Here is a 26780-nt window from a genome sequence, read left to right as displayed (position 1 = left end):
AGCTATGGCACGTGTGCCAGCATTGGCACGCAGAGGGGTAATCACTGGCACGCAAGCAAAGGCGAGAGAGGAGTAGACTATTTTATTCATATATAATTCCACACCTGCATTCCAATATACATCTTGATGTACTCCTTCCTCATGATTATGCAGCGTGTTTTAATGAGCCTAATGTGTGGCTATACAAAATGTAAAAATGTGACAAGACTGCTGTATCCACCTTTTTCCTGAGGGTGTTACTATGGAAACTAATGTGGGTGGGACTTCCGCCAGAATTCTTTCTATAGCATTCCCTAGCTCTGTCTGCAGTAATTTTAGACCCTGTTTACAGCTGGTAATAAGACAAGTTTCGGATGATCAGTGCTAAATATAGTTGTAAACGGGGTGTAAAATGTTTTGTGATTGGATCACAAAAAACACAACAGAGGTAGTCAAAAACCACGTCACATTTGAGGTTCAAAATGCCGTTCTGATGCGTCCCTGATGGCAGCGATGCACCACCTCTCACCAGTCAATCACCCGCCAAACAAAAGTTTAAACTAATGTGCGGATTTAAAAGGAAATAACTGTCCGATTGGAAAACTTGAAAAAGCGATTACACACCTAAGGGCAAAAACTTCACGGCTCTTCCTCATTGTGTCTGTCTGATTTGAACATGCAGGGTGAAATGATGACAAACACACACATATGAAGCTGAACTAACACAGGTTATACATTAAAACAACCAATTATTTTTGTGCTTAGATTAAATCTCAACTGCATCTGGGAGAAACAGCATGCCGGTTTTGTTCGGGCTCTCATTGTCTTTATGACTTTTTTTTGCAGTTCATTGTCATTTAGTAACACACTGATCATACACGCAAACACAAAATCATACACGCACTCCTCAAAATCCCAACACCAACGAAAGAATGAATGGATGAACAAACATCGCAGCTGTGTTTACTTGACAACGGAAGTAATGCCCACATTTCTGGCAAAGCATCACAGGATGTAGGAAAAAGGTGGAAAACCAACACAACCACAGCAACCATGTTTCCTGTTTCCTCTTATGAAAAGTTTAGGAACATAGCTCATAAATATATACCCATCGCAAACCACAATTGGGCAAGGTTCTTTACTTTGCGCCACCCACCATTCAATTGCAGTGTGGGCTCTCGTGTTTGGACGCAGCGTGAGCATATGCAATTTGGCCACAGGTTCTCCTGTTTGAATTGCATCGTGGGCCCTCCCGTTAGAACGCTATGCAGGCTTTCCCATCAAATTGCAGTGTGGGCTCTCCCGTTTGAATGCAATGTGAGCTAACTTTTCACAGATTATTTTTTATTTCACAGGGTTTTGAAATGTCTTCCTAGTATAAGGTTCACTTTTTTACAGCAATGTCTGAAATTGCGTCTTCCGCAGGGGTTTCACCAATATTACTTCAAGCAGGTCTCTTCAGGAGCCCATTTAAATTCCTGTCACTGGATTGTACACAGGTTTACCTCTTGCTTTCTCTAACTAGGTGTCTTCCCAAGACTTCACCATTACCTACCGAGGAGCCAAAGATGGCAAACATTTTAGATGTTAAGAAAGCACAACTGCGGTGCTCCTGCCTTTGGCTCAAAACATCCCTAAGCAGCACAAATGTTTTGTCGCAACTGCGGCGTCTTTCAGACCATGCAACAAACTCCCACAACACCGCAAAGCAGCTCAAATGTGCTGTACAGGTGTCACAACTTAGGCGTCTTACAGATCATGCAACAAACTCTCACAACACCACAAAGCAGCTCAAATGTGCTGCACAGGTGTCGCAACTGCGGCGTCTTTCAGACCATGCAACAAACTCCCACAACACCGCAAAGCAGCTCAAACATGCTGTCCACAGCAACCATGTTTCCTGTTTCCTCTTATGAAAAGTTTAGGAACATAGCTCATAAATATATACCCATCGCAAACCACAATTGGGCAAGGTTCTTTACTTTGCGCCACCCACCATTCAATTGCAGTGTGGGCTCTCGTGTTTGGACGCAGCGTGAGCATATGCAATTTGGCCACAGGTTCTCCTGTTTGAATTGCATCGTGGGCCCTCCCGTTAGAACGCTATGCAGGCTTTCCCATCAAATTGCAGTGTGGGCTCTCCCGTTTGAATGCAATGTGAGCCTCAGCGCATTGGTCGCAGACTCTTCTGTTAGAATCACAGTGTACGCCCTCCCTTTCCATTGCAACGCAGGCTCTCCCGTTCGAATCACAGAGTGGGCTCTCCCATTTGAATGCAGTATGAGCTCTCCCATTTAAGTGCAGTGGTGGTGCAGTAATCTTAAGAGCCTTTAGCATTTCCTGTTAGCCATCACATTGGCATTTCTTATGCTCATGATTAAAATGAGCCCAACACATAATAAATAACCTTGTGCTTTCCTTACAGGCATGCATAAACGTAATAAACCCATGTGTGCCCCACTTGATTCTGCCGCAGCAGCACCCCACTTGGAACCACCGCAGCGCCTGACCATGCTTACAGCATGTTTGCCAATGCTCAATACCGCTACAGCAGTACCCCTTTCACTTTTCTCACGACATGACAAATGTAATAAAGTTTTCATAACTAACCTTTCTTGTTACATAACTAACCATTTGCTTCCCCTACAGATGCGTACAAATGTAAATGTCATGTTTTTCCTAACTAACCTTTTGGTTCCCTTGCAGGTGTGTATTAATGTAATGGTTATATTTTCTTAACTAATCTTTTGCTTCCCTTACAGGTGCGTACACAGAGTTATTTCTATTTTCTCCACAGGCGCTTTCAGTGTTTAAGTTTCATACTTTTATAGAAGTGCATTTACAGTAATGGAAACACAGCAGTGCTCAGTAGTTTAAAATCCGCTCCCACAGGAGCCCAGCCGCCCCCCTCTTTTTACTATTCCATCTCCTCTACTCCACTGCCACAGCACTGCCTTAACTCTGCTCCCGCAGGAGGCCCACTCTACTCTACTGCCGCAGCAGTGTTTTACCATGCTTCCGCTAAAGCCCTTTGTCTTCACTTCACTTGCTCGTAATGAGCATTACAGCTGCGGTCAACATCTCCTCCTGTTAATTTCAAGCACCATATTTCCCTGTCTCTGGGTAGGCCATTGAATGACGCTACTGCCACAAGCGAGTTGATCTGACAAATATACCAATGGTACAACTCCTTATCATTGTACACAGGTCCTTTAATCTAAACTTTCCACCCGGATCGGGCCCTTACGTAAGGCTGCCTCTGTAAACTGGCTGATTAGATGCAATTTATCAATGGTACAGCCCCTATAGTTGCATAAATGTCATTTGCTAACCTTCCGTCTCCCATTCGAATCGCAGTGTGAGCCCTCCTCTTTCGAACACAGCACGACCAACACTCGTTCTCACTTTCCCTGTCCGATTGCTTGCTGGGCTTATCTGTTCGTCTCTATAGAGAGTTTAACATTTGTATAGGCCTTATTTTTCTAACCGATTGGACTTACATTCAAAACTTTCCTTTTCTAGTTACACTATTACTATTAGTAGGTCTTCATTAAATGGTGGACAAACATTTTTTTTCTCCACTTAAAAAAATACTTATTTTTCAAGAAATGTATAGTACTTTAGACAGATAACGTTATTATGATGTACATTCTCATGAGATGAAATTACGTCTAATGATCCTTGTGAGAAACACTCTCGTAGCTACCAATATCAAGCAAGCAAATATTAGCCCAGTTCTCAACAGCCTCATTAAAAGTTGAGTTTTAAGATTCAAATGTTATGCATGTCAAATCCAAGTGTGGTAAATTAAGCAACTCTCAGTGTCTGTAGCTCAGGCAATTCAGACACTTTCAATTTAGTGCTCTGATTTTCAAGCACTTTTCAATCTCCCTCTAGAACTGTCCATGACAAACAACTTGTTAAGGAAGTTTAAGTGTTTATTCCTGCATGTTGGTTGATAACGAGTCAGTTTTGGAGTGATCATGTTAAATGTCCCAAAGTCCTGATGTCAACAATTACATTTCTAACATAAACCAGTCTAGACCAGCATTGGAACTGCACACTGGTTAAGCTGGTCTTTTCAGCAGGGTGGTTGTGAAACAGCAGTGGGTGTGTTGAGTTTGAGTAAGATGAAGGCAATAAGATGAGACTGAGAGACCATTTACGCTTCACTCTGATCAAGCACATCACCCACAGGTCAGGTAAGTATATAACACTGTTTCTTATTATCTTATTTATTAACAGTGTTGTAATATTTTCAAATATTTTTAGAACAACATTTTAGCTCTGTAGGTTCATACAATTATAGTAAATGGTGATCGGACCTTTGAAGCGCCAAAAAGGAGATTTTAAAGGGATTATTGGAAAAGAGGAGGTGAGAACTGGCTTGATAATATAAATAATAATTAACGAAGAACTTAACCAAAAGACAAACACACACACACAAAGGTGTCAGGAAGCTGCCCATAAATCTCTCTCTCTGTTGCACTGCCGTCTCTGGTCAGCCTTTATCCCTCTCAGAGGCTTGATTAGCCTGATAAGGGGTTGGATGTGTAGCATCATGACCCCGCCCACCATGCGCCCTGCTACAGAGATAAAGGCAATATTAAAGTAATCCATACTCCAGTGGTTTAATCAATGTCTTCTGAAGACATCCAGTTGGTTTAGGGTGAGAACAGACCAAAATATGACTCTCTTTTCACTGTACATGTTGCCATTGCAGTCTTTAGGCACGATCATGATTTCATACTCAGTTACACTTCTTAAATGGCGCTATAGGAAGTGTAATCGAGCTTAAACTCAAGATCACCAAGGAGTCTGCTGTCAAGATTTATAGTGAAAAAGAAGTTATGTTTTGGTCTGTTCTCACCCAAAACCTAATGGATTTCTTCAGAAGACTTGGATTAAACCACTGGAGTTATATGGATTACATTTATGTGCCCTTAATTTGTTTTTCGGAGCTTTAAATGTCCGGCCATCATTCACTTGCATTGAAAGGACCTACAGAACAGAGATATTCATCTAAAAAAAATATTTGTGTGTTCTTCAGAACAAAGAAATGTGGGATGGAATGAGGGTGAGTAAATTAGGAGAATTTCATTTTTGAGTGAACTATACCTTTAATGGAGTTTTCAAATCATGCCAGAATTATCATATTTGTGAAATTAGTGTACTTACCACCACAAAGTCATAAATCCAGTGAGATTGTCTTGGAGTGCCGATTTTGGTGGCTGAGTTGGTGGTATGTCACTACAAGAAGCATGGAAAGAGGGGGGCCTGGGTAGATCAGCAAGTGAAGACGCTGACTACCACACCTGGAGTCACAAGTTCTAATCCAGAGTGACTCCAGTCAGGCTTCCAAAGCAACCAATTGACCCGGTTGCTAGGGTAGGTACAGTCACATTGTGTAACCCAACTTGAGGTTGATATAATGTGTGATTCTCACTCTCTGTGGGGCGTGCGATGAATTGTGCGTGGATGCCGCACTCAACGTGGCACGTGATAAGATGCACGGATTGACTGTCTCAGACGCAGAGGCAATTGAGATTCGTCCTCCACCTCCCGGATTGAGGCCAGTCACTACGCCACCACGAGTACTTAGAGCGCATTGGAAATTGGGCATTCCAAATTGGGGAGAAAAGGGGAGAAAATTATTTTTAAAAAGCATGGCAAAAATCAATCAAACTGGTGACTATACAGTTTAGATTGAATAATTTTTTGTCCTATTGAAGATGAATAAAACTTGCCAGAAAATAAGACTAATTTAGTTTATATGAGGTAACAGGCATTTCCCATCAGTATATGTGGCCACACAAGAATGATAAAATAAGACACACCTAATATGCAGTGTGTATGTGAACATATGTAACATGTTGTTGCATTGGTGCTTAAAAGCTTCCTGCTTTTTCAGAAAGTATACAAAAGATGAAAAATTGCCAAATGGGCCCATTCTTTCTAACAAAAACACCCATTAAATCAAAATGACAACTTCTGAACTTTTAAGTACGAACTTCCCAGGAGGACTTGAATGCAGTTTAATCCACAACATAACTGCAATTGTGTTTATATTGGCTATGTGTTAAACATATGTGGATTAGACATATGATTTAAAAAAAAAAATTATAATATTGAGGGAGGGAGCTAAGTCATATTTAGTTACCAGAATAGATACTGGGCTCTTTTCATTTGGGCTAATATGCAACCAACCAGCAACCACCCAAAACACCCTGGAAACTACATTACAATGTGCTACAAACACAGAGAACAACTTAGCAACAGCATTGTAACAACATTTCAACGCGTTTAAGCCTAAACTAATAAAATTAATTAGTCAAAAAACGAATTTTAAGTACATAAGCAGTTTCTTCCCCAGTGGAGACAGATGATGGAACACGTTCTGTGGCGCACACCATCCATCCATCCATCCATCGTCAACCGCTTATCCTGTGTACAGGTTCGCGGGGGGCTGGAGCCTATCCCAGCTAACATTGGGCGAAAGGCGGGGGACACCCTGGACAGGTCGCCAGTTCTGTGGCGCACACTTCGCTTGTAATTTTAATTTAGATTTGTGAATCGAAAAACCAAAAAATTTGGTGGTTTAAAGGAATAAAATGTAAAAGATTAGACTTAAATGATTCTTTAACGAATCAGACATCACTAACGCTGATCTGCATGCATTTTTGCACATACAGCTTGTTTTGCAAATTTTTTGTGGTGTTCAGTCGCAAAAGTAATTAAAGGGGCTGGGCAAATTTATCGGAGGAAAAGTATATTTTTCTCTTCAAAATATAGTGAAGTAAATGTCCTATTTATTCTCAAGTAAAGTACAGATATGGAAAAACTGCACTTAAGTACAGTAACTAAGAATTTGTACTTCGTTACTATACACCATGTTTATTAATTTTTATTAAAAAAAAAGAAGTTGCCGCTTGCTGAGGCAGCCTCGTGCTAGGGTCTGCTTGGGGGATAGGAAACTGGGAACTACAGGATAGGTAGAGAATAAGTAGAGTGAAAATAGGCGGAAACACTGAAGAAACAGTGGCACTTGCTGCCGCATGGAAATTAGCTCTCTTGTGAGCTGTTGTTGCGCAGGAGGACATGCAACGCCCATGGCTTGGACAGAAATAATGACAGGAGTGCTGAGGTCATTTTTATTAATCTGATATTTGACACTGTGGCACTGAGCTTTGGCACAGCCAAAGTTGTTAAAATTGTCACAGATTACTTTAGCTGCTGAATAGCTCACTTTTCTACCTTTAAAACAATTTAAAGAGGAAGCAGAAGGGGTTACTGCTGGGTTGAGGGAAATAGTTTATTGGTCTCCTCTTGACTGGGATGTCAGAGAGAGGGGGGCATAATCATGGGGCAGGAATCGGTTTGGTGTTCGACAGACCTGCAGACTGCGCACAAAATGCTCCTGAATCACAGGAACACCCTGTTAAGTAAATCTAGTGCTTTCTAGTACTGACACTGATTCCACTTTCGCAGTGCATTTAGCTTAGAAGAGCCTATGGTAAGTGTAAGAATGACTACCACCAAAAGAGAGCGAGAATTAGATGATTATTGACAGGAAGTAATTCAGCCCGTGGCATCTGTGTGGAAACATCAAGCATACAATGTCTGTATATGTCCGAATGCAATGCAGAATTTGGCAAGAGTGAGGTTCAGAAGAAAGGAAAGTTAACTTGGTAGTTAGAAGGGGGTTATAATGTATAGGGGAATGGGTCTGGAGCGGTAGTCTCCGACTGAGGCAGCATCACATGGGATTCCGTTCCAGTGGCCCATGAATAGGAAGTGACAGCAGAAAGAATATTGGTAGAAAGTGCTGGGTGCGCAGAATAAGCAGAGGCATTTAGAGGAGCTGATGCAGAAGACCTGAGAGGATGGCCTCTCGGTGCAGGAGAAAATCCTGAAGATGGATGATGAGCTAGTTGCTTTTGAGGGGGGAGGGGATAGTAATGTGTGCACCGCTGCTGGCAAGTCTTTGTAGGCGGCGCACCGCCATGTTTGCATTAGTGGAAATATTTTTCTACCTGCGCTGGTTGGTTGGGACAGAGGTATAGCGGTGTTTCTGATGTTTTTTGGCTAGTAGCAGCCGATTTGGAGTGCTTTGGTCGATTGTTGTGGTTGGCAGATGAATTAGGTCTTGCTGGAGTGGGTAAGTTGGGCCGAGACGTACAAATCGTAGAGCTGGGCTTTGCTTGCACAGCAAGAGAATGGGATGTTGTGTTGTAAATCATTTACGGTCCACCTAGATAATCAGTTCATCACAAATGAAGAGTGAATTGAGAAAATTAATGATGCTGCATGCATTGAAATGGAGAGACAAGAGAAACAGCTGTAGACTGATGTAAAGGCACTACAAAGACTGGAAAGACTGGCAGAGAGTGCACAAGAACAAACACTCTTGATGTGTCCAGTTACCATCAACACAGAACTGAGTGAGAAATACCTTGACCTGTCCACATTTTGTACAGAAATAGTGAGGAAAGCCCAAGAAGAGGATCCAGTGATCAGCAAGGCACTGAACTACAAAACAAAAAAAGAAAAACGGCCGAAAGAGAGAGAATGGAGTGGTCATGATGACAGTTTAGTGCTGATGAGAGAAAGGAAAAAGTTGATCCTGGATGAGCACAGAGTCCTGTACAGAAAAACAGTACCTAGATCACAATTGGTGCTGCCTAAAACATTTCACAGCTTAGCTTTCAATGAGCTGCATGAGAGCATGGGTCACCTTGGTGTAGAGAGGACGCTTCACCATGAGAGACAGATTTTACTATGCAGAAAGACATTGAACATCATGTCTCAAGAGTATGCTATTGTCTCAAGATAAAATGCCCTAACAAGCCGAACCGAGCACCATTCACCAACATCGAAACAACTTACCCCTTAAAACTTGTTTTAGTTGACTTTCTACATCTGGAGGAGATGCAAAGGCAGATACATGTACTGTACATCTTGGTCATCGTGGACCACTTTACTTGCTTTGCACATGTGTACACATGCCTCAGCAAGTCAGTCATGACACCAGCCCAAAAGATTTTTGGTGACTTCCCAAAGAGATGACCAGTGGAAGGAGTTTGACAATCAGTTGATCACCCAACTCCAACAAAACTGTGGTATTAAAGGATCAAGAACAACACCCAACACCCAATCACCCACAGGGGAATGGGCAATTAGAGTGATTCAATCTCACACAGAGAGAAGGCGAATTGGCAGAGCTTTCTTGCACAAGCCGTTCATGCATATAATTGCACACGCAATGAGGCAACAGGATTTGTGCCTTACTACCTGCTGTTCGGACATCACCCAAGGTGCCCCATTGATATTATATTTAACCTCACCCAGTGACCAAACATCATCTCATCAGGATTATGTGAAAAAATGGAGAAAGCATGTGGACAGGCCTATCAGTTGGCATCTGATGTGGCAAGAGTGGAAGGTGGAAGAGCAAAGATCAGGTATGAAAGTAAGTCACATGAAGCAGAGCTACTGCCTGGCTGCAGGGTTCTCAACAGGAACATGACAGAAAGAGGAAAGTTTCAATCATATTGGAGCAACAGGTCCATGTTGTCCAAGAAAAGAGACCAAAGAGTCCTGTCTATGGGGTGAGGTACAGTGCATCCGGAAAGTATTCAGAGGGCTTCACTTTTTCCACATTTTGTTATGTTACAGCCTTATTCCAAAATTGATTAAATTCATTATTTTCCTCAAAATTCTACAAACAATACCTCATAATGACAACTTGAAAGAAGTTTGTTTGAAATCTTTGCAAATTTATAAAAAAAATAAAAATAAATCACATGCACATAAGTATTCACAGCCTTTGCTCAATACTTTGTTGAAGCACCTTTGGCACAAATTACAGCCTCAAGTCTTTTTGCGTATAATGCTACAAGCTTGGCACACCTATTTTTGGGCAGTTTCTCCCATTCTTCTTTGCAGGACCTCTCAAGCTCCATCAGGTTGAATGGGGAGCATCAGTGCACAGCCATTTTCAGATCTCTCCAGAATATGTTCAATCGGGTTCAAGTCTGGGCTCTTGCAGGGCCACTCAAGGACATTCACTGAGTTGTCCCGTAGCCACTTCTTTTGTTATCTTGGCTGTGTGCTTAGGGTCGTTGTCCTGTTGGAAGATGAACCTTCACCCCAGTCTGAGGTCCAGAGGGCTCTGGAGCAGGTTTTCATCAAGGATGTCTCTCATTCATCTTTCCCTCGATCCTGACTAGTTTCCCAGTTCCTGCTGCTGAAAAATATCCCCACAGCATGATGTTGCCACCACCATGCTTCACTGTAGGGATGGTATTGGCCAGGTGATGAGCGGTGCCTGGTTTCCTCCAGACATGACACTTGCCATTCAGGTCAAAGAGTTCAATCTTTGTTTCATCAGACCAGAGAATTTAGTTTTTCATGGTCTGAGAGTCCTTCAGGTGCCTTCTGGCAAACTCAAGGCGGGCTGTCATGTGCCTTTTACTGAGGAGTGGCTTCCGTCTGGCCACTCTACCATACAGGCCTGATTGGTGGAGTGCTGCAGAGATGGTTGTTCTTCTGGAAGGTTCTCCTCTCTCCACAGAGAAATGCTGGAGCTCTGTCAGAGTGACCGTTGGGTTCTTGGTCACCTCCCTGACTAAGGTCCTTCTCCCCCGATCGCTCAGTATGGCCGGGCGGCCAGCTCTAGGAAGAGTCCTGGTGGTTCCAAACTTCTTCAATTTACAGATGATGGAGGCCACTGTGCTCAATGGGACCTTCAATGCTGCAAAAATGTTTCTGTACCCTTCCCCAGATCTGTGCCTTTATACAATCCTGTCTTGTAGGTCTACAGACAATTCCTTGGTCTTCATGGCTTGGTTTGTGCTCTGACATGCATTGTTAACTGTGGGACCTTTATATAAACAGGTGTGTCCTTTTCCAAATCATGTCCAATCAACTGAATTAACCACAGGTGGACTCCAATCAAGTTGTAGAAACATCTCAAGGATGATCAGTGGAAACAGGATGCACCTGAGCTCAATATTGAGTATCATGGCAAAGGCTGTGAATACTTATGTAAATTTTTTTGTTTTTGATTTTTAATACATTTGCAAAGATTTCAAACAAACTTCTTTCATGTTGTCATTATGGGGTATTGTTTGTAGAATTTTGAGGAAAATAATGAAGTTAATCCATTTTGGAATAAGGCTGTAACATAACAAAATGTAGAAAAAGTCAAGTGCTGTGAATACTTTCCGGATGCACTGTATATGTCTTAAAGATTGTGTTGTGTGAGACGGAAGTGAGTTCAATAGTTTTTCTTGAGCCAGATGAACACATGTATATTCTTCCCAAGTTCAGTTGGAATTACAGTAATCAGGTCATATTCACCACATCGTGAAAACATCTAAGCCTATAACAAACGTAAAAACTCCACAAAGCAGAACAAACAAACATATTGCCCAGAACACTCATTTAGCACACACGCTAGTACATTTGACTATTACGTGTTACATATTTGACAGAAAACAGACACAACGTAATTGATCCACCTTAACACCAGAGGTCAGGATAAAACAAATTGTGCTTTTTAAAAACAACTGGTGGGCTATTTTACTAATTATATTCTGCACTTTCTGCACTCTTCTCACCTGCAAGTGTTCATAATATCTCATCTCAAATTTAATGTACAATTAGCACAATTAATAGTTGAAGTCTATCATGTATTCATTTTTTAAATGTATTTCATTCATGTGTTCACTGTTCTCTGCAGACTTTCCTCACTCTCCTCTTTTTGTGACACTCCTCCCTCTATCCACTGAGGAACTGAAGGAGTGTAAAGCGACACTTGTGTGTCTACCTGATGAGATTTCTGTCGCTCTGCTGCATGTCAGCTGGACAGTCAATGGAAGATCAGTTACAGATGGAGTTTGGAGAGCAGTCCTACTGACAAAAAATCAGATCAAACATTTAAAATTAGCAGTTATCTGACCATCAAATCCTTGGACTGGACCAATAATATGCTGTGGCAGCGGGGGCGTGGTCAAGCGCCCGTCCGGGAGAGAAAAGCGGTAAGGGCGCTTACACCTGAGCTAAATTATGTCTAACACCTGTGTCTAATTTCACTAAGCATGGGGAGAGCAGCATATAAAGAGCAGCAGCCACAGAGCCTCGAGGCAGAGAGTGCCTACACCAACCCAATGTTGGTCTAAGAAGAGTTGTAAAATTGTGTATATAAAACTGTGTGAATTAAAAAGGGGCGTTACCTTGAAGCCAAGAAGCCATTTCACATGTCATCCTTGGGGCAAACTCTTACACTGGTGCAGAAACCCGGGAAAATAATTGGGAAATTTGTCCAAGTATGGAGAAAGGTCGCCCCGTAGAGTCCTCCCTGCTGGCGGAGGTCCTCCAGTCCCTCGCTACGCTTCATCAGAGCCACCAACAATCCCTGCTTGAGCTCCGGCAGGACCAGGATCGGCGATTCTTCGAGATCATCCGGAGCCTCCTTAGCCAGGAGGCCTCTTCAGCCGCCATTGCGACCCCGGACACTCGCGCCACGCTGCCCCCGCCTGCGTTACAGAAGATGGGGGCGGCAGACGATCCAGAGGCGTTCCTTGATCCTTTTGAACGCACAGCGGAAATTTGGGGTTGGCCGCAAGACCAATGGGCATCCCGCCTAGTCCCTCTCTTGTCCAGGGAAGCTCAACTCGCGGCCCAACAACTGCCGGCAACAAACCTCCTGGCTTATGCGGATTTAAAGAAAGCCATCTTGCAACAGGTTGGTCGAAGCCCGGAAGAAAATCACCAGCTCTTCCGAGGTATGAAACTGGAAAAGTCCGACCGCCCGTTTGCATTTGCCCAACGGCTCCGTCGGAGGTGGCTGCTTGTGGGGGACCGCGACGTCGAGGGACTTGTCGACCAGGTGGTACTGGAGCAGTTCATCCAACAATTGCCCAGGAGAACAGCGGAGTGGGTCCAGTGCCACTGCTGGCGTCGCTGGAGGCAGCCGTCCAGCTTGCGGAGGACCACATGGCGGCGATACTGAGGGTGGATGAGTCCTCTCTCTCTCTCGCTCCTTCCCCTATGTTTTCCCCTGTTCTCTCCCCCTCCCCATGCCCTCTCGCTCTGCTCTCTCCCCAGGGCCCGTTCCTGCCCCGCACAGGCGAGGAGTATCCCAGAGACCAGCACCCCGGCCGTGGGAGAACGCACCTACCCCTTCCCCTTCCTTCAGTCGCTCTCCCCCTCAGGTGGGGGTGCCCGCAAACACGGGTACAGGTGTGATGCCTGGGCCGGCCTGTTGGAGGTGCGGGGACCCGGACCACTTCCGGGATCAGTGTCCACTGATGGAGGTGGGGGCGGTGGTGCGGGTCCCTGATGTTCCGCAGGCTGCCCCCGATCGGGCGGGAGCATACCGGATTCCGGTAAGGATCAAGGGGGTACTTACCAAGCTTTGTTGGATACGGGCTGTAATCAGACCACCATCCACCAACGCTTGGTTCAACCCGGGGCTTTGGGTTCAGCTAAATTGGTGAGGGTGAGGTTTGTGAATGGGGATGTTCACAGGTATCCCATGGTGACTTTGGCAATCAAATTCCGGGGGCGCAAACATAGTGTGGAGGCAGTGGTTAGTTCCCGCTTCACCCATCCGCTAATCTTGGGTACTGATTGGCAGAATTTTAGGAACATGTTAGAGGAGATTTGCGTGGATGGGTCCTGCAAGAGAAGGAAGAGATGTGCGGTGTGTGATGCTTTTGCAGGGGAGGTGGAGGCGGGGACCTCCTTGGCTGCTCTGAATCGGAATGACGAGGGAAGGGGCGAGGCTATCGCCCCTCCTCTCAGGGAATTCCCAGAGGGAGACTTCCCTTTATGTCAGTTGAGGGATGAAACCCTTAAGCACGCTTTTGACCAGGTGAGAGCAATCAATGGTCAACAACTCCGGCCGGGCATCGCCATCTCTTATCCGTATTTTGCTATGATAAAAGATTGATTATACAGAGTGACGCAGGACGCTCAAACTAAGGAGGAAGTTACACAGTTGTTGATCCCACGGAACCGCTGGGAAATGATTTTCCAGGCAGCTCACTATAATCCTATGGCCGGTCACTTAGGGGAAAGGAAGACACTTCTCCGTCTAATAGCCATTTCTATTGGCCGGGCATTGGCGGCGACGTCCGCAGGTGGTGTGTGGCGTGCCGCGAATGTCAGCTGGTAAACCCACTGGCCACCCCAAAAGTGCCATTGCACCCCCTGCCATTGATTGAGGTCCCCTTCGAAAGAATTGGGATGGACCTCGTCGGGCCATTAGAACGGACAGCACGCGGACATCGCTTTGTGTTAGTCCTAGTGGATTACACAACGCGATATCCGGAAGCAGTGCCTCTGAGCAACATCTCCACACGTAGTGTTGCTGGGGCACTCTTCAAGATAATCTCCCGGGTGGGGATTCCGAAAGAAATCCTCACCGATCAAGGCATGACGTTTATGTCACAGACACTTCGCAAACTTTACGAACTGCTGAGCATTAAGTTGATCTGCACTAGTGTGTACCATCCACAGACGGATGGCCTAGTGGAGTGATTTTATAAAACGCTCAAAAATATGATTCGTAAATTCTTGCACGAAGACGCTATGAATTGGGATAAGTGGCTCGACCCCCTGTTGTTTGCAGTACGAGAGCCTCCACAGGGTTCTCCCCGTTTGAGCTGCTGTACGGGCGATGCCCACGCGGGGTCCTTGACGTCATCCGTGAGGCTTGGGAGGAGGGACCTTCTAATAGTAAAAATGAAATTCAGTATGTTCTCGATCTTAGAGCAAAACTCCACACACTGGGCCGACTAACACAGGAGAATTTGCTCCAGGCTCAAGAATGCCAACACCGGCTGTATGACAGGGGTGCTCAGCTATGGGAATTTGCACCGGGAGATAAGGTGCTTGTATAAACTCCCAACATCGAGCTCTAAATTACTCGCCAAGTGGCAAGGACCCTTTGAGGTCACACGACGAGTAGGAGATCTCGATTATGAGGTTAAACGTAGCGATAGAGGGGGCGTACGTCAAATTTACCACCTCAACCTCTTGGAATTGTGGAGGGAAGAAGCGGCCTCTGTGACATTGGCTACGGTAGTTCCGGAGAGGGCGGAGCTCGGGCCGGAGGTAAATAAAACCCCAATCTTAACATCCCGGTTACTTGTGGTGATCACCTCTCACCGCGCCAACTCGCAGAGGTTTCAGAATTACAAAAAGAATTTGCAAATGTGTTTTCCCCTCTACCGGGCCGTACAGATCTCATACAGCACCACATCGAGACTGAGCCCGGGGTGGTGGTTCGTAGCCGCCCCTATCGCTTACCAGAACATAAAAAAATATAGTTCAGGAAGAATTGGATGCAATGCTTGAATTGGGAGTAATAGAAGAGTCCCACAGTGATTGGTCCAGCCCGGTTGTTCTTGTTCCCAAGAGCGATGGGTCTGTTCGATTCTGTGTGGATTACAGAAAAGTCAACGCAGTGTCTAAATTTGACGCATACCCAATGCCCCGTGTTGATGAACTGCTCGATCGGTTAGGTACTGCTCGTTTTTATTCAACCTTGGATTTAACGAAGGGTTATTGGCAGATCCCCTTGACACCAATGTCCCGTGAGAAAACAGCCTTCACTATGCCGTTTGGATTATACCAATTTGTGACACTTCCTTTCGGTTTGTTTGGGGCACCGGCCACATTTCAATGACTCATGGATCGGGTCCTCAGACCGCACACACGGCACATGCAACATCTGAGGGCCGTCCTGAGATCGCCGTGGCGGGCGGGGCTCACAGCAAATCCTAAGAAGGTGCATCCCCAAATTTACAAAACCGCGGTGATTGCGACTTGCCCTAGACCCAAGACCAAAAAGGGGGTGAGGCAGTTCCTGGGGCTGGCTGGCTATTATAGGAGGTTTGTGCCTAATTATTCGGATGTCACCAGCCCGCTGACTGACCTCACTAAAAAGGGGGCTCCTGATCCGGTCCAGTGGTCGGAGCAGTGCCAACAGGCGTTTATACAGATTAAAGCTGCACTTAGTGGGGGGCCGCTTCTGCATGCACCTGACTTCTCTCTCCCTTTTATATTGCAGACGGACGATTCAGACAGAGGTCTGGGAGCTGTACTCTCGCAGGTGGTGGAGGGGGAGGAGCGCCCGGTGCTGTACATCAGCCAGAAGCTGTACTTGGTCTCCTTGAGGGAGACCAAGTACAGCGCCTTAGAGAAAGAGTGTCTGGCCATCAAGTGGGCGGTCCTCACGCTCCGATACTACCTGCTGGGGTGGGCCTTCACCCTCTGCTCGGATCACGCCCCACTCCAGTGGCTTCACCGCATGAAGGATAATAAGGCCTGGATCACCTGTTGGTATCTGGCCCTCCAGCCTTTTAAGTTCAAGGTGGTCCACAGACTGGGGGTGCAGATGGCTGCCGCTGACTTTCTCTCCAGAAATGATGGGGGAGTGGTAGGCAGGCCGGATGACAACCCGGCCTGAGTCGGGCGGTGGGGGTATGTGGCAGCGGGGGCGTGGTCAAGCGCCCGTCCGGGAGAGAAAAGCGGTAAGGGCGCTTACGCCTGAGCTAAATTATGTCTAACACCTGTGTCTAATTTCAGTAAGCATGGGGAGAGCGGCATATAAAGAGCAGCAGCCACAGAGCCTCGAGGGAGAGAGTGCCTACACCAACCCAATGTTGGTCTAAGAAGAGTTATAAAATTGTGTATATAAAACTGTGGGAATTAAAAAGGGGCGTTACCTTGAAGCCAAGAAGCCATTTCACGTGTCATCCTTGGAGCAAACTCTTACATATGCATAACATGCTCACTGTTCATTTTTGTTTTTCTTTTGTAGAATTGAGTGAGTTTACCTCTCCATATCAGACATGAATTCTTGATGCTTTGGTATGATGGCTTTGACTTTTGATCTTGCAATAAAACTATTTTGCATGGCTGTTGTTTGCATTTTCTTTCACATTGTTAAAAGGGGTTTTTATTACATTAAATCAGTCATCATTTAAAATGATTATAAAATGTCTTTCTTTATTTCTTTAGTCTTATATTTGAAAACATGTCACTAGGACAGAAAACAAAAGTTTGAATTGTATTTATCCATGTATATAGCCATTTCTGAAACATATCTGTGTTCTTCATGTTCTCACACATTATACACCTCCTTGATAAATTAAAGTAAAGTTAACTTAATTGAAAGTCAGTAATTGTAATCTGATTACAATAATTCAAATGATAATGCACTACACTACTTAAAGTAATGAGATTACAGTAATTAACTACTTTGTAATCAAATTACACCAAACACTACTTGCAATATTTTGTGAAATTTATTGGGTGGTTTCACTCTCATGACAGTTTCAACCTTGACAACACAATCTGTTTGAGATTCTGGTCAGATAACAACAAGGAGGCATGTGTGCGAGGCCACTCTGTTCTAAGAAATGCAGGGAGTGTTCAGTCACATACACACAGAAACACATTATAAGACTATAAGTCTGCTTAAAGTAAATATGATTATGAATAAACATAAAATGTAAAATGTATATTACATTAAGAATAAGAATGTCAAATTGGGTTATAACATCTGGTGTGTAAACAATAACCAAATTGTATTTTTTGGGTGAACTAATCCTTTAAGTTTGTGACTACTTTTGAAAATGTTTAGCCTACTTTTCGCACTTTATAATTCATCACAGTACCATGTATTGCCATACACACAATATCTCTTGTAATTGTAATACAGTAAATGCAATTTTTGTGACAAATCAAAAATGTTCTGTGTTAGCTCAATTTCCATCTGTGAAGTTGATCTTTAAAACACAATATGCTACTAACTGAGTCTGTTCGGAAGTTGCAGTATTATAACAGCAACATCTGTTACTTTGTTTAGCTCATATCCTACTCTGCTGAGAAAAGCCCTGTGACAGAAATGCACAAAACAGTTCTGCTTTTAAGAGCTGCTGTGCTTCAGCAACTTTCAGCAGTATTCTCTGCCCTCATTGTCCAGTAATGTGGAGTTGATGCAGAATGACTCAATGCCATTCATAGACAGGACAGTATGTTGGTCTGCTTGTCCTGGAAATGAAGTGATGTACCAAAGGTCTTCTGGCACATCCAGCTCTAGAATCTTCTGCTTGATACTTAGTTTCTTCTCAGTGGTCCGCTGCTTGAACTTAAACTCGATGATGGTTTTGGTATAACGGTTTAAAGCTGTGACCGCCGAGCCCATGCAGGTAGCAAACGAGCCCCATGCCAAACTAAGAAACAGAATAGAGGAGAAAGCTACTGTAAGTTGTAACATTTACCAGAGCCACTCTCTTTAATCTTTTTTCAGTGAGTTCTGATTAAAAAGTCACATACTTACACTAATTAAATGTTTGGACACACTTGACTGACAACCCCAATTCCGAAAAAGTTGGGACAGTATGAAAAATGTGAATAAAAACAAAAGTAGTCATTTGTAAATTATATTCACCCTTTGTTATATTGAAAGCACTACACATTATATGATGTTTTTCCATGTGAATTTAATTGTTTTTTTAAAAATGTACACGCAAAAGTTGGGACAGTCGAGTGTTTACCACTGTGAAACATCACCACTTCTTCCAAATACACCTATTAAGCATTTGGGCACTGAAGACACAAGTTTGTTAAGTTTAAATAGTGGAATTTTCCCCCATTCATCCATTATGTAGGTCTTTAGCTATACAATTGTATGGGGTCTTTGTTGGTGTGCTTCATAATAATCCACACATTCTCAATTGGAGACAGGTCAGGACTGCAGGTATGCCAATGTACGATACAGCCATGCACTTGAAATCCGGGCAGCATGTGGTTTGAAGCTGTCCTGCTGGAAAATGCAGGGATGTCTCTGGAAAAGACGGTGCTGGATGAGAGTATATGTTGCTCCAAAATGTTTACATATCTGTCTGCATTAATGGTGCCCTCACAGATGTGCAAGCTACCCATGGGCACTGACACACCCCTGGCACATACAGACACTGGCTTTTGGACCTGGCGCTAATAACAGCTTGGATGGCCCTTTTCCTCTTTGGCCCAGATAACACGATGGCTTTTTTTTTTTTTTACTTTTTGAAATGTGGACACATCGGACCAAAAAACATGGTTCCACTGTTCTACTTTCCATCTAAGATAAGACCGGGCCCAGGGAAGTCGGCAGCGCTTCTGGACAGTGTTGATGTAGGGCTTCTGCTTTACATAGTAAAGTCTTAACTTGCATCTGTGGATACAGCGGCGAGTGGTATTGACTAACAAAGGTTTAGTAAAATTATCCAAAGCCCATGTTTATTATATCCATTACAGATGAATGATGTTTTTAAGTCTCCTCACATTCATTCTCTTTCTGTCACATTCCTCATTGATAAGCCCAGATGAGGGGTCTTTTGTCATCTCAGGTGTGAATTACAATCAATATTCATGATAGTTCACTCCTCCTCGCATATGACCTTTATAACACTAAAAGTGTCTTACAAAAGTTCAATTACTATATTGTTTTGTATGAATGCGTGATCAAGATGGTTTTCAGATCATTTTGTAGCAAAAACTCTAGGCTAAAAGATCCAGTTCTCAAAAGTCTTGTGGACAAATGTGTTATATGGCTTTATTTCAATGACTTAATTTTTTTTTTCAAAAAACATGCATAAACGTTATTTTCTCAAAAATACAAACATATACACACATGTTGCTCACATATTATTGTAGCCCAGTTTGTGCTCAATACAGTTTTATCAGACTTTAGCCATTAATGTGTTTTTAAGCAACTGAAAAAAGCACAAATGTCAAGGCATGTCAAAACTTCTCCAGGGCCCAAAACACCCTCAGACCCCAGAGGGTTAAGACATCTGAGGGATCAGCGATCACACACATTCAGAAGTTGTTTTCATCTTGCCCTTTTACACACCGAGATTTGACCAGATTTCTTGAATCTTTTAACTATATTGTGCACTGTAGAGGGTAAAATGCCCAAAATCTTTCCAATTTTTCTTAGTCTGGGCAACAATTTGTTCTCAAAGTTCTGAATTATTTGCTGAAGCATCTGTTGGCAAATTGTCAAGTCTCGAATGATCCTTGATCTTGAAGAACTAGGCTGTTTTTGGAGGCACGATTGCCTCATCTGTTTAACATCTATTTCACATCGCCTTGTTATTTTAACTCGTCAAATTTTTATTAGTCTTAATTGCCCCTGTCTCAACTTTTTTGTAGCGTGTTACTATCATCTGATTTGAAATTACTGTACATTTTCAAAAAACAATGATATTCACAAGGAAAAACATCATATAAAGTATAGTTGTAGTGCTTTCAATATAGCAAAGGTATATATAGAGATACTATTTACAAATCACCCATATTTGTTTTTATTAGCAATTTTCATACTGCCTCAACTTTTTCGGTATTGGGGTTGTAATTTATTTTTCTCATAAATAATCAATCTTTTGACCTTAAAATTTTTGCTAAATGCTTGAAATGTGTTTTCTAGGCAAATATAAATTGAGCATGTGTATGAATTTCTAAAGTTTCTTGGTTTCTACAGAGCTAAAATTTTAATTTGGATATTTTTAAATGGATGGATTGATCGGGTAGTGAACGAAAAGGTGTGCAACTCCTTAGATAGTATATAAGCCTTCCAGAGCCAAGTCAACAGAGGCTAAACTTTGAAGAAGCTAAAATATAGTTTTGGTCACAACATCGATCCTTTTTGATCCCCATTGATCCTTTTGGGTTATTGCATGATTTTGATGACTTTACTATTAGTCGTTCTTGTTTGAAATGAAAAGTGAGTAAATGATAACAGAAATTATCATTTTTGGGAGAGCTATTATGTATTAACATTGATTTGTTGTTTTACAAGTATAATATATATATATATATATATATATATATATATATATAAAATGAAACAAGTGTATTGTTAAAATGTTTTATGTATTTATGTAACAGAAAGTATGCAGAAAATAACAGAACAATGTTGGCCTAGAGACAAAAAGTTATTGCATTTTATTCTAATGTAACGAATGGTTGCTGAGATGAGATGTAGAATCTATGTGCAGGCTTTAATAAACATGATGACACTCAAACAACAACAAACATGAACTGACAAAGGAATGAAAAACTAATGGTTTTTTAGTCAAACAAAAGCTAATGAGGGAATGGAAAACAGGTGAGAACAATCAGGAATGGATGGCAGTGAGAAGGGCAGTGGATACTGGGAAATTTATTCTGGGGAAACAATTCAAAATAAGAGTCAGAGGAAACATGAGGGAGACAGACTGTGACATCTAAAATATGTAAAATAGTAATAAAAAGTAGATGTGGCCAAACTTTTGAATGGTTGTATAGACAAAAATATGGCAATTGACAAATAAACAGATTCTGACGTAAATGAATTTTGTTCCAAATTCTGTACACCTTGATTATGCATCAGCCTTCGTTAATAAGGGCTATAAATAAATGGTTGCTGGTAAATTTATTTATAATTTGTGTATGTGAGACTTACAAATAGGACCAGCTGTAATCCCATGTCTTAGGTCTCCAGTCCTCTGGACCCATACTAACAGCCAGCTGGAAAGATGTGGTGAACATCATGTGGGCAACCATTCCAAAAAGTCCTAGGGCACAAAAAAAGGAAGATTTGTCAGTAGGTATTAAGTGTAATTCTTGTCTTCTTCATCCACAAGATGTCTTTTGTGGGCCATTATAGACAAGCCACAATTCAAAAGTATATGAAATTGTTTGGCAAATGTATTTGGCTATGTATTAAGGCATCTTTACACAGCCAAGTTAAGCCTGCTCTCTGCCTGCTTAAAATTATGTGTTACACTTGGGTTCGTCATCACATCATCGTCTGCTCCTGTGTCATTGACTGCCATAAACGTTACAGAATACTTAACCTCACTATGGACCCAGCAGTTCAGCTTCTGAGCCAGGGGAGTCGTCCCCTGGAAGACTATGTTAAGGACTTTTGTGCCCTAGCCTGTCAGGTGGCTTTTAATGAACTCTTCCTCAAGGACATTTTTCAGGTCGGACTTAATGAGCCCATCTCCTCCTTGATTTCTCAGCCTGACCCAATATATCGACCTCGCCCTGCAGATCATCGGTGAGCCAGAGTTCCGCGTCATGGCCGCCAAGCCAGTATCCCATGCCAGTATCCCATGTCATTGCCAATGAGCCCATGCCTGCCATGGCCAATGAGCAAACGTTACCAGCCTGGTCTTTCCCAGAGACTGCTCCTCCAACTTCGGCCTCATGGAGGAGGAGAAGGGAATTCGTCTTTTGAGTCTCAGCCTGTGTTCATGACCACAGAGGTCATTCTCGAGACTCTGTCCATGCCCACGACCACAGAGGTCGCTCCACAGAGACTCTGTTCACACCCACAACCACAGAAGTCATTCCCGAGTCTCTGTTCATGTTCACGACTGCAAAGGTCATTTCCAAGTCTCTGCCCATATTCACGACCATGGAGGTCACTCCCAAGACTCTGCTCATGTTCACGACCACTGAGGTCTTTTCCCAGTCAATTAGGACACTTAGTTTCGAGCATCCCACAGCTCCAGGCCATGTCACAGCCACGCCAGAGTTAGCTCCATGCCATGTCACAGCTGCACCAGAGTCAGCTCCAGGCAATGTCACAGCCGTGCCAGAGTCAGCTCCAGGCCATGTCACAGCCGCGCCAGAGTCAGCTCAAGGCCATTTACATTTACATTTATGCATTTGGCAGATGCTTTTATCCAAAGCGACTTACAGTGCACTTATTACAGGGACAATCCCCCCGGAGCAACCTGGAGTTAAGTGCCTTGCTCAAGGACACAATGGTGGTGGCTGTGGGGATCGTACCAGCAACCTTCTGATTACCAGTTATGTGCATTAGACCACTACACCACCACCACCACTCCAGGCCATGTCACAGCCGCGCCAGAGTCAGCTCCAGGCCATGTCACAGCCACGCCAGAGTCTGCTCCATGCCATGTCACCGCTACGCCTGAGTCTGCTCCATGCCATGTCACCGCCATGCCTGAGTCTGCTCAATGCCATGCCACCACCATGCCTCAGCCTGCTCCATGCCATGTCACAACCATGCCTCAGCCTGCTCCATGCTATGTCACAACCCTAGCCCCAGACTTCTCCATGCCATGTCACAGCTGAAACTCAGTCTGCTCCATGTCATGTCACAGCCAAGCCCCAGACTGCTCCATGCCATGTCATAAGCAAGCCCCTGCTCCACGGTCCAGGCCCGCCTCTGCTCCACAACACCCCCCAACGGACTCTATGCTTTGATTCATAGTCAATATATGTTTATATATTGTTCACGTTTAAAGTTAAGGTTCTTAGATATCACTTTTGTAAATAAATTACACTTGGGTTCGTCACCACATCATACCAGTACAAAGTCCTCCCCTTCAGCATGTCTCTGTCCCCTCACGTCTTCACGAAAGTCGCAGAGGCAGCTCTTGCCCTGCTCGAGAAGCCGGCATCCGCATACTCAATTACCTCGATGACAGGCTCATACTGGCCCACTCCCGAGAGTTTCTATGCACTCACAGAGACCAGGTACTCAGGCACCTCAGCCACCTGGGGCTTCAGATACACCGAGAAAAGAGCAAGCTCACCCTGGTTCAGAGCATCTCTTTCCTCGGTATGGAGTTAGACTCGGTCTCAATGTCAACACGCCTAACCAACGAGCGTGCGCAGTTGGTGCTGAAATGCCTCGCCAAGTTCAGGCCAGGCAAAACGGTCCCTTTAAAACTCTTCCAGAGGCTCCTTGGGCATATAGCTTCCTCCACGGCGGTCGCGCCACTGGGGTTGATGCATATGAGACCGCTTCAGCACTGGCTTCAGACTCGAGTCCCGAGACAAGCATGGCGCTGCGGCACGCACCATGTGACGGTCACCCCCGTCTGCCACCAGACATTCAAACCCTGGACAGAACTCTGCTTTGTGTGCCCTTGCAGCAGGTGTCCCGATGCGTCCTGGTCACGACCGACGCCTCCAGACTGGGTTGGGGCACCATGTGCAACGGGCACGCAGCTGCGGGCCGTTGGAGAGGGGCCCCACTGCTCTAGCATATCAATTGCCTAGAGTTGTTGACTGTTTTCTTTGCCCTGTGGAAGTTCCTCCCGTTAGTTCAGGACAAACATGCCCTAGTCAGGTCAGACAGCACCTCTGCGGTAGCGTACATAAATCGCCAAGGCTACATGTCACAACTCGCCCGTCGTCTCCTCCTTTGGAGCCAGCAGCGACTCAGGTCATGACAACGCTTGCCCAACGGAGAGTGGAGGCTTCACCCCCAGTCGGTCCAGCTGGTTTGGGAATGATTCGGCGAGGCCCAGGTAGATCTGCTCTAGTATGCCCGAACAGAGGCTCCCCTCGGGGCAGACGCACTGGCACACAGCTGGCCCACAGGGCTGCGCAAGTACGCATTTCCCCCAGTAAGCCTTCTTGCACAGGTGCTGTGCAAGGTCAGGGAGGACGAGGAACAAGTCACACTAGTTGCTCCCTATTGGCCCACCCGGGTCTGGTTCTGGTTTCTCAGGGGCAGGTTTCTCAGGGGCAGGGCACGCTCTGGCATCTGCACCCAGACCTTTGGAACTTCCACTTTGGCCCCTGGACGGGACGCAGAAGATCTAGCCGGTCTACCACCTACCGTCGTAGACACAATCAACCAAGCCATAGCCCCTTCTACCAGGCATCTCTACACCCTGAAGTGGCGCTTGTTCGCAAATTGGCGCAGTTAGGTCAGTGCTCTTATTCCTGCAAGAGAGGCTGGAGGGGAGGCTGTCCCCTTCCACCCTAAAGGTGTATGTCGCTTCTATCGCGGCCCACCACGATGCAGTAGACAGCAAGTCCTTGGGTAAGCCTGACTTAATCATCAGGTTCCTAAGAGGCACCCGGAGGTTAAATCCCTCCCGGCCAAGCCTGTTCCCCTCCTGGGACATCTCGGTAGTCCTCGCGGGCCTCCAAAGACCTCCCTTCAAGCCGCTAGAATCAGTTGGACTCAGGGCCCTCTCTCTTAAGACTGCCCTGCTGATTGCGCTTGCCTCCATCAAGAGGGTTGGGGACCTTCAAGCGTTCTCTGCCAGCGACACTTGCCTGGAGTTCGGTCCGGCAGACACGTACGTGATCCTAACACCGCGACCGGGCTACGTGCCCAAGGTTCCTACCATGCCCTTTAGAGACCAGGTAGTGAACCTGCAAGAGCTGCCCTGGGAGGAGGCAGACCCAGCCCCTTCGTTGCTGTGTCCAGTACGTGCTTTGCGTACCTACCTGGACCGCACTCAGAGCTTTAGATGTTCTGAGCAGCTCTTTGTCTGCTTTGGGGGTCAGTGAAAAGGGAACGCTGACTCCAAACAGAGGCTTTCCCACTGGGTAGTGGATGACATTTCATTGGCCTATTACACCCAGGCCGTGCCCCCCCCCACAGCCATGTCGCCTAAAAACCCATGTGACGCATTCACCACTCTTACCACCCCTTTTGGGCAGGTGTGGTCTCCGCAGGGTCTTTTCCCCCTGAAAGAATAGGAAACTGGGTATGACCCCCTTCCCTTCATGCATGTAAGGGCCCTGGCCGTTTATTTTTTCTATGCGGAGAAACATAGAGAGAAAAGAGGTCCAGCCAGGCTTGGCCTGTTCCCAGGTTGGCAAGCGTCACCTTGTTCCCCTATCTAGGGTAACCAGAAGGATTCCGATAACTTTTTTGGGGCATTGGGGAAGGGTACGTGCCGTCTGACACAGCTGGTTGCCTTGGCATGTAAAATACCTGCCCGCTCCTGTGTCGGCAGAACACGTACAGTCATTGTGTCGCTTCTCCGACACAACATCGAGAGAGCAACAGACGGGGAATGTCTAGGTTACGGATGTAACTTCCGTTCCCTGATGGAGGGAACGAGAAGTTGTGTCCTCACGGCCACGTCACTGAGCCGAGCCACTGTAGTGGCCGGACCATCTCCGGCTCCTCAGAAAACTCCTGAATGAACTCATAGTATTTCCTCGCCTTTATATCTGTTTGTCCGATGGTGGGGTATGCAAATACTAGCTGCCAACTTCTCATTGGCCTTTTTTCATAGATCAGAGGCATATTCGTCGCTCAAGAGAGACCCCTAGTGTCGCTTCTCCAACACAACGTCTCGTTCCCTCGATCAGGGAATGGATGTTACATCCGTAACCTAGAAGTTTTTTCTCAATTTCTCTTCTGTTTCCCTATACTACTTATATTTCCCTGTTACACTAGTAATGTGTATTAAGCATATTTCTGTTGTTTCCTGTATGCGAAAATATACATACACATGCCATGCATTACAGATCACCTGAGGTCACTTTGTTCTGCTTCACCACAAACTCTCTCTGTCTCAATTGGCATCTGGAACTGCCAGTCATCTGTCAACAATGCTGACTTCATCCCGGCCTTCATCAGTCAATCGAAACTCAATGTTTTGGCTCTGAGTGGGACATGGATTGGCACAGACAACATTGCAACTCCCTCAGCTTTACCGATTTTTCACTTTCATCCACAACCCTCATCTGACTGAGTGGGATGGGGAAACTGGTTATTTCATTTTCAACCCATGGAAATTCCCTCCTCTCTCATCTCTCTGAAATAACAAATCTTTGAATGTCATGCAATTAATGGTACTAATCCTGCTAACATGATCTTTTTGGTAACTTCTCATCCTCCAGATCAACTTGGCAACTTTGTTCAGGAGCTAGATGTATTGCTGTCCTCATTGCCTGAGGATGGCACTCCAAGGAAGGTCCTTGGGGACTTCAACATCCACCTGGACAAATCTCAAGTGGCT

General features: G+C 44.8%; 1 protein-coding gene across 1 annotated transcript in view; it reads right to left on the bottom strand.

Annotated features, from left to right (window-relative positions):
- Positions 1–17950: 17950 nt before the first annotated feature.
- Positions 17951–26780, bottom strand: part of LOC127647663 (germ cell-specific gene 1-like protein) — a 35707-nt gene continuing 26877 nt past the window's right edge. Inside the window, exons 4-5 of the mRNA XM_052132062.1 lie at positions 21488–21599; positions 17951–18230 (exon numbers count right to left, since the gene is read on the bottom strand). Coding sequence (XP_051988022.1) covers positions 17951–18230; positions 21488–21599 — 392 coding nt within the window. The remainder of the gene's footprint in view (positions 18231–21487; positions 21600–26780) is intronic.

This window comes from Xyrauchen texanus, chromosome 8 (genome assembly GCF_025860055.1).
Source record: "Xyrauchen texanus isolate HMW12.3.18 chromosome 8, RBS_HiC_50CHRs, whole genome shotgun sequence".
Taxonomy (NCBI): domain Eukaryota; kingdom Metazoa; phylum Chordata; class Actinopteri; order Cypriniformes; family Catostomidae; genus Xyrauchen; species Xyrauchen texanus.
The sequence above is the reverse complement of the archived record's forward strand: the minus strand, read 5'-3'. Positions and strand labels throughout refer to the sequence as shown.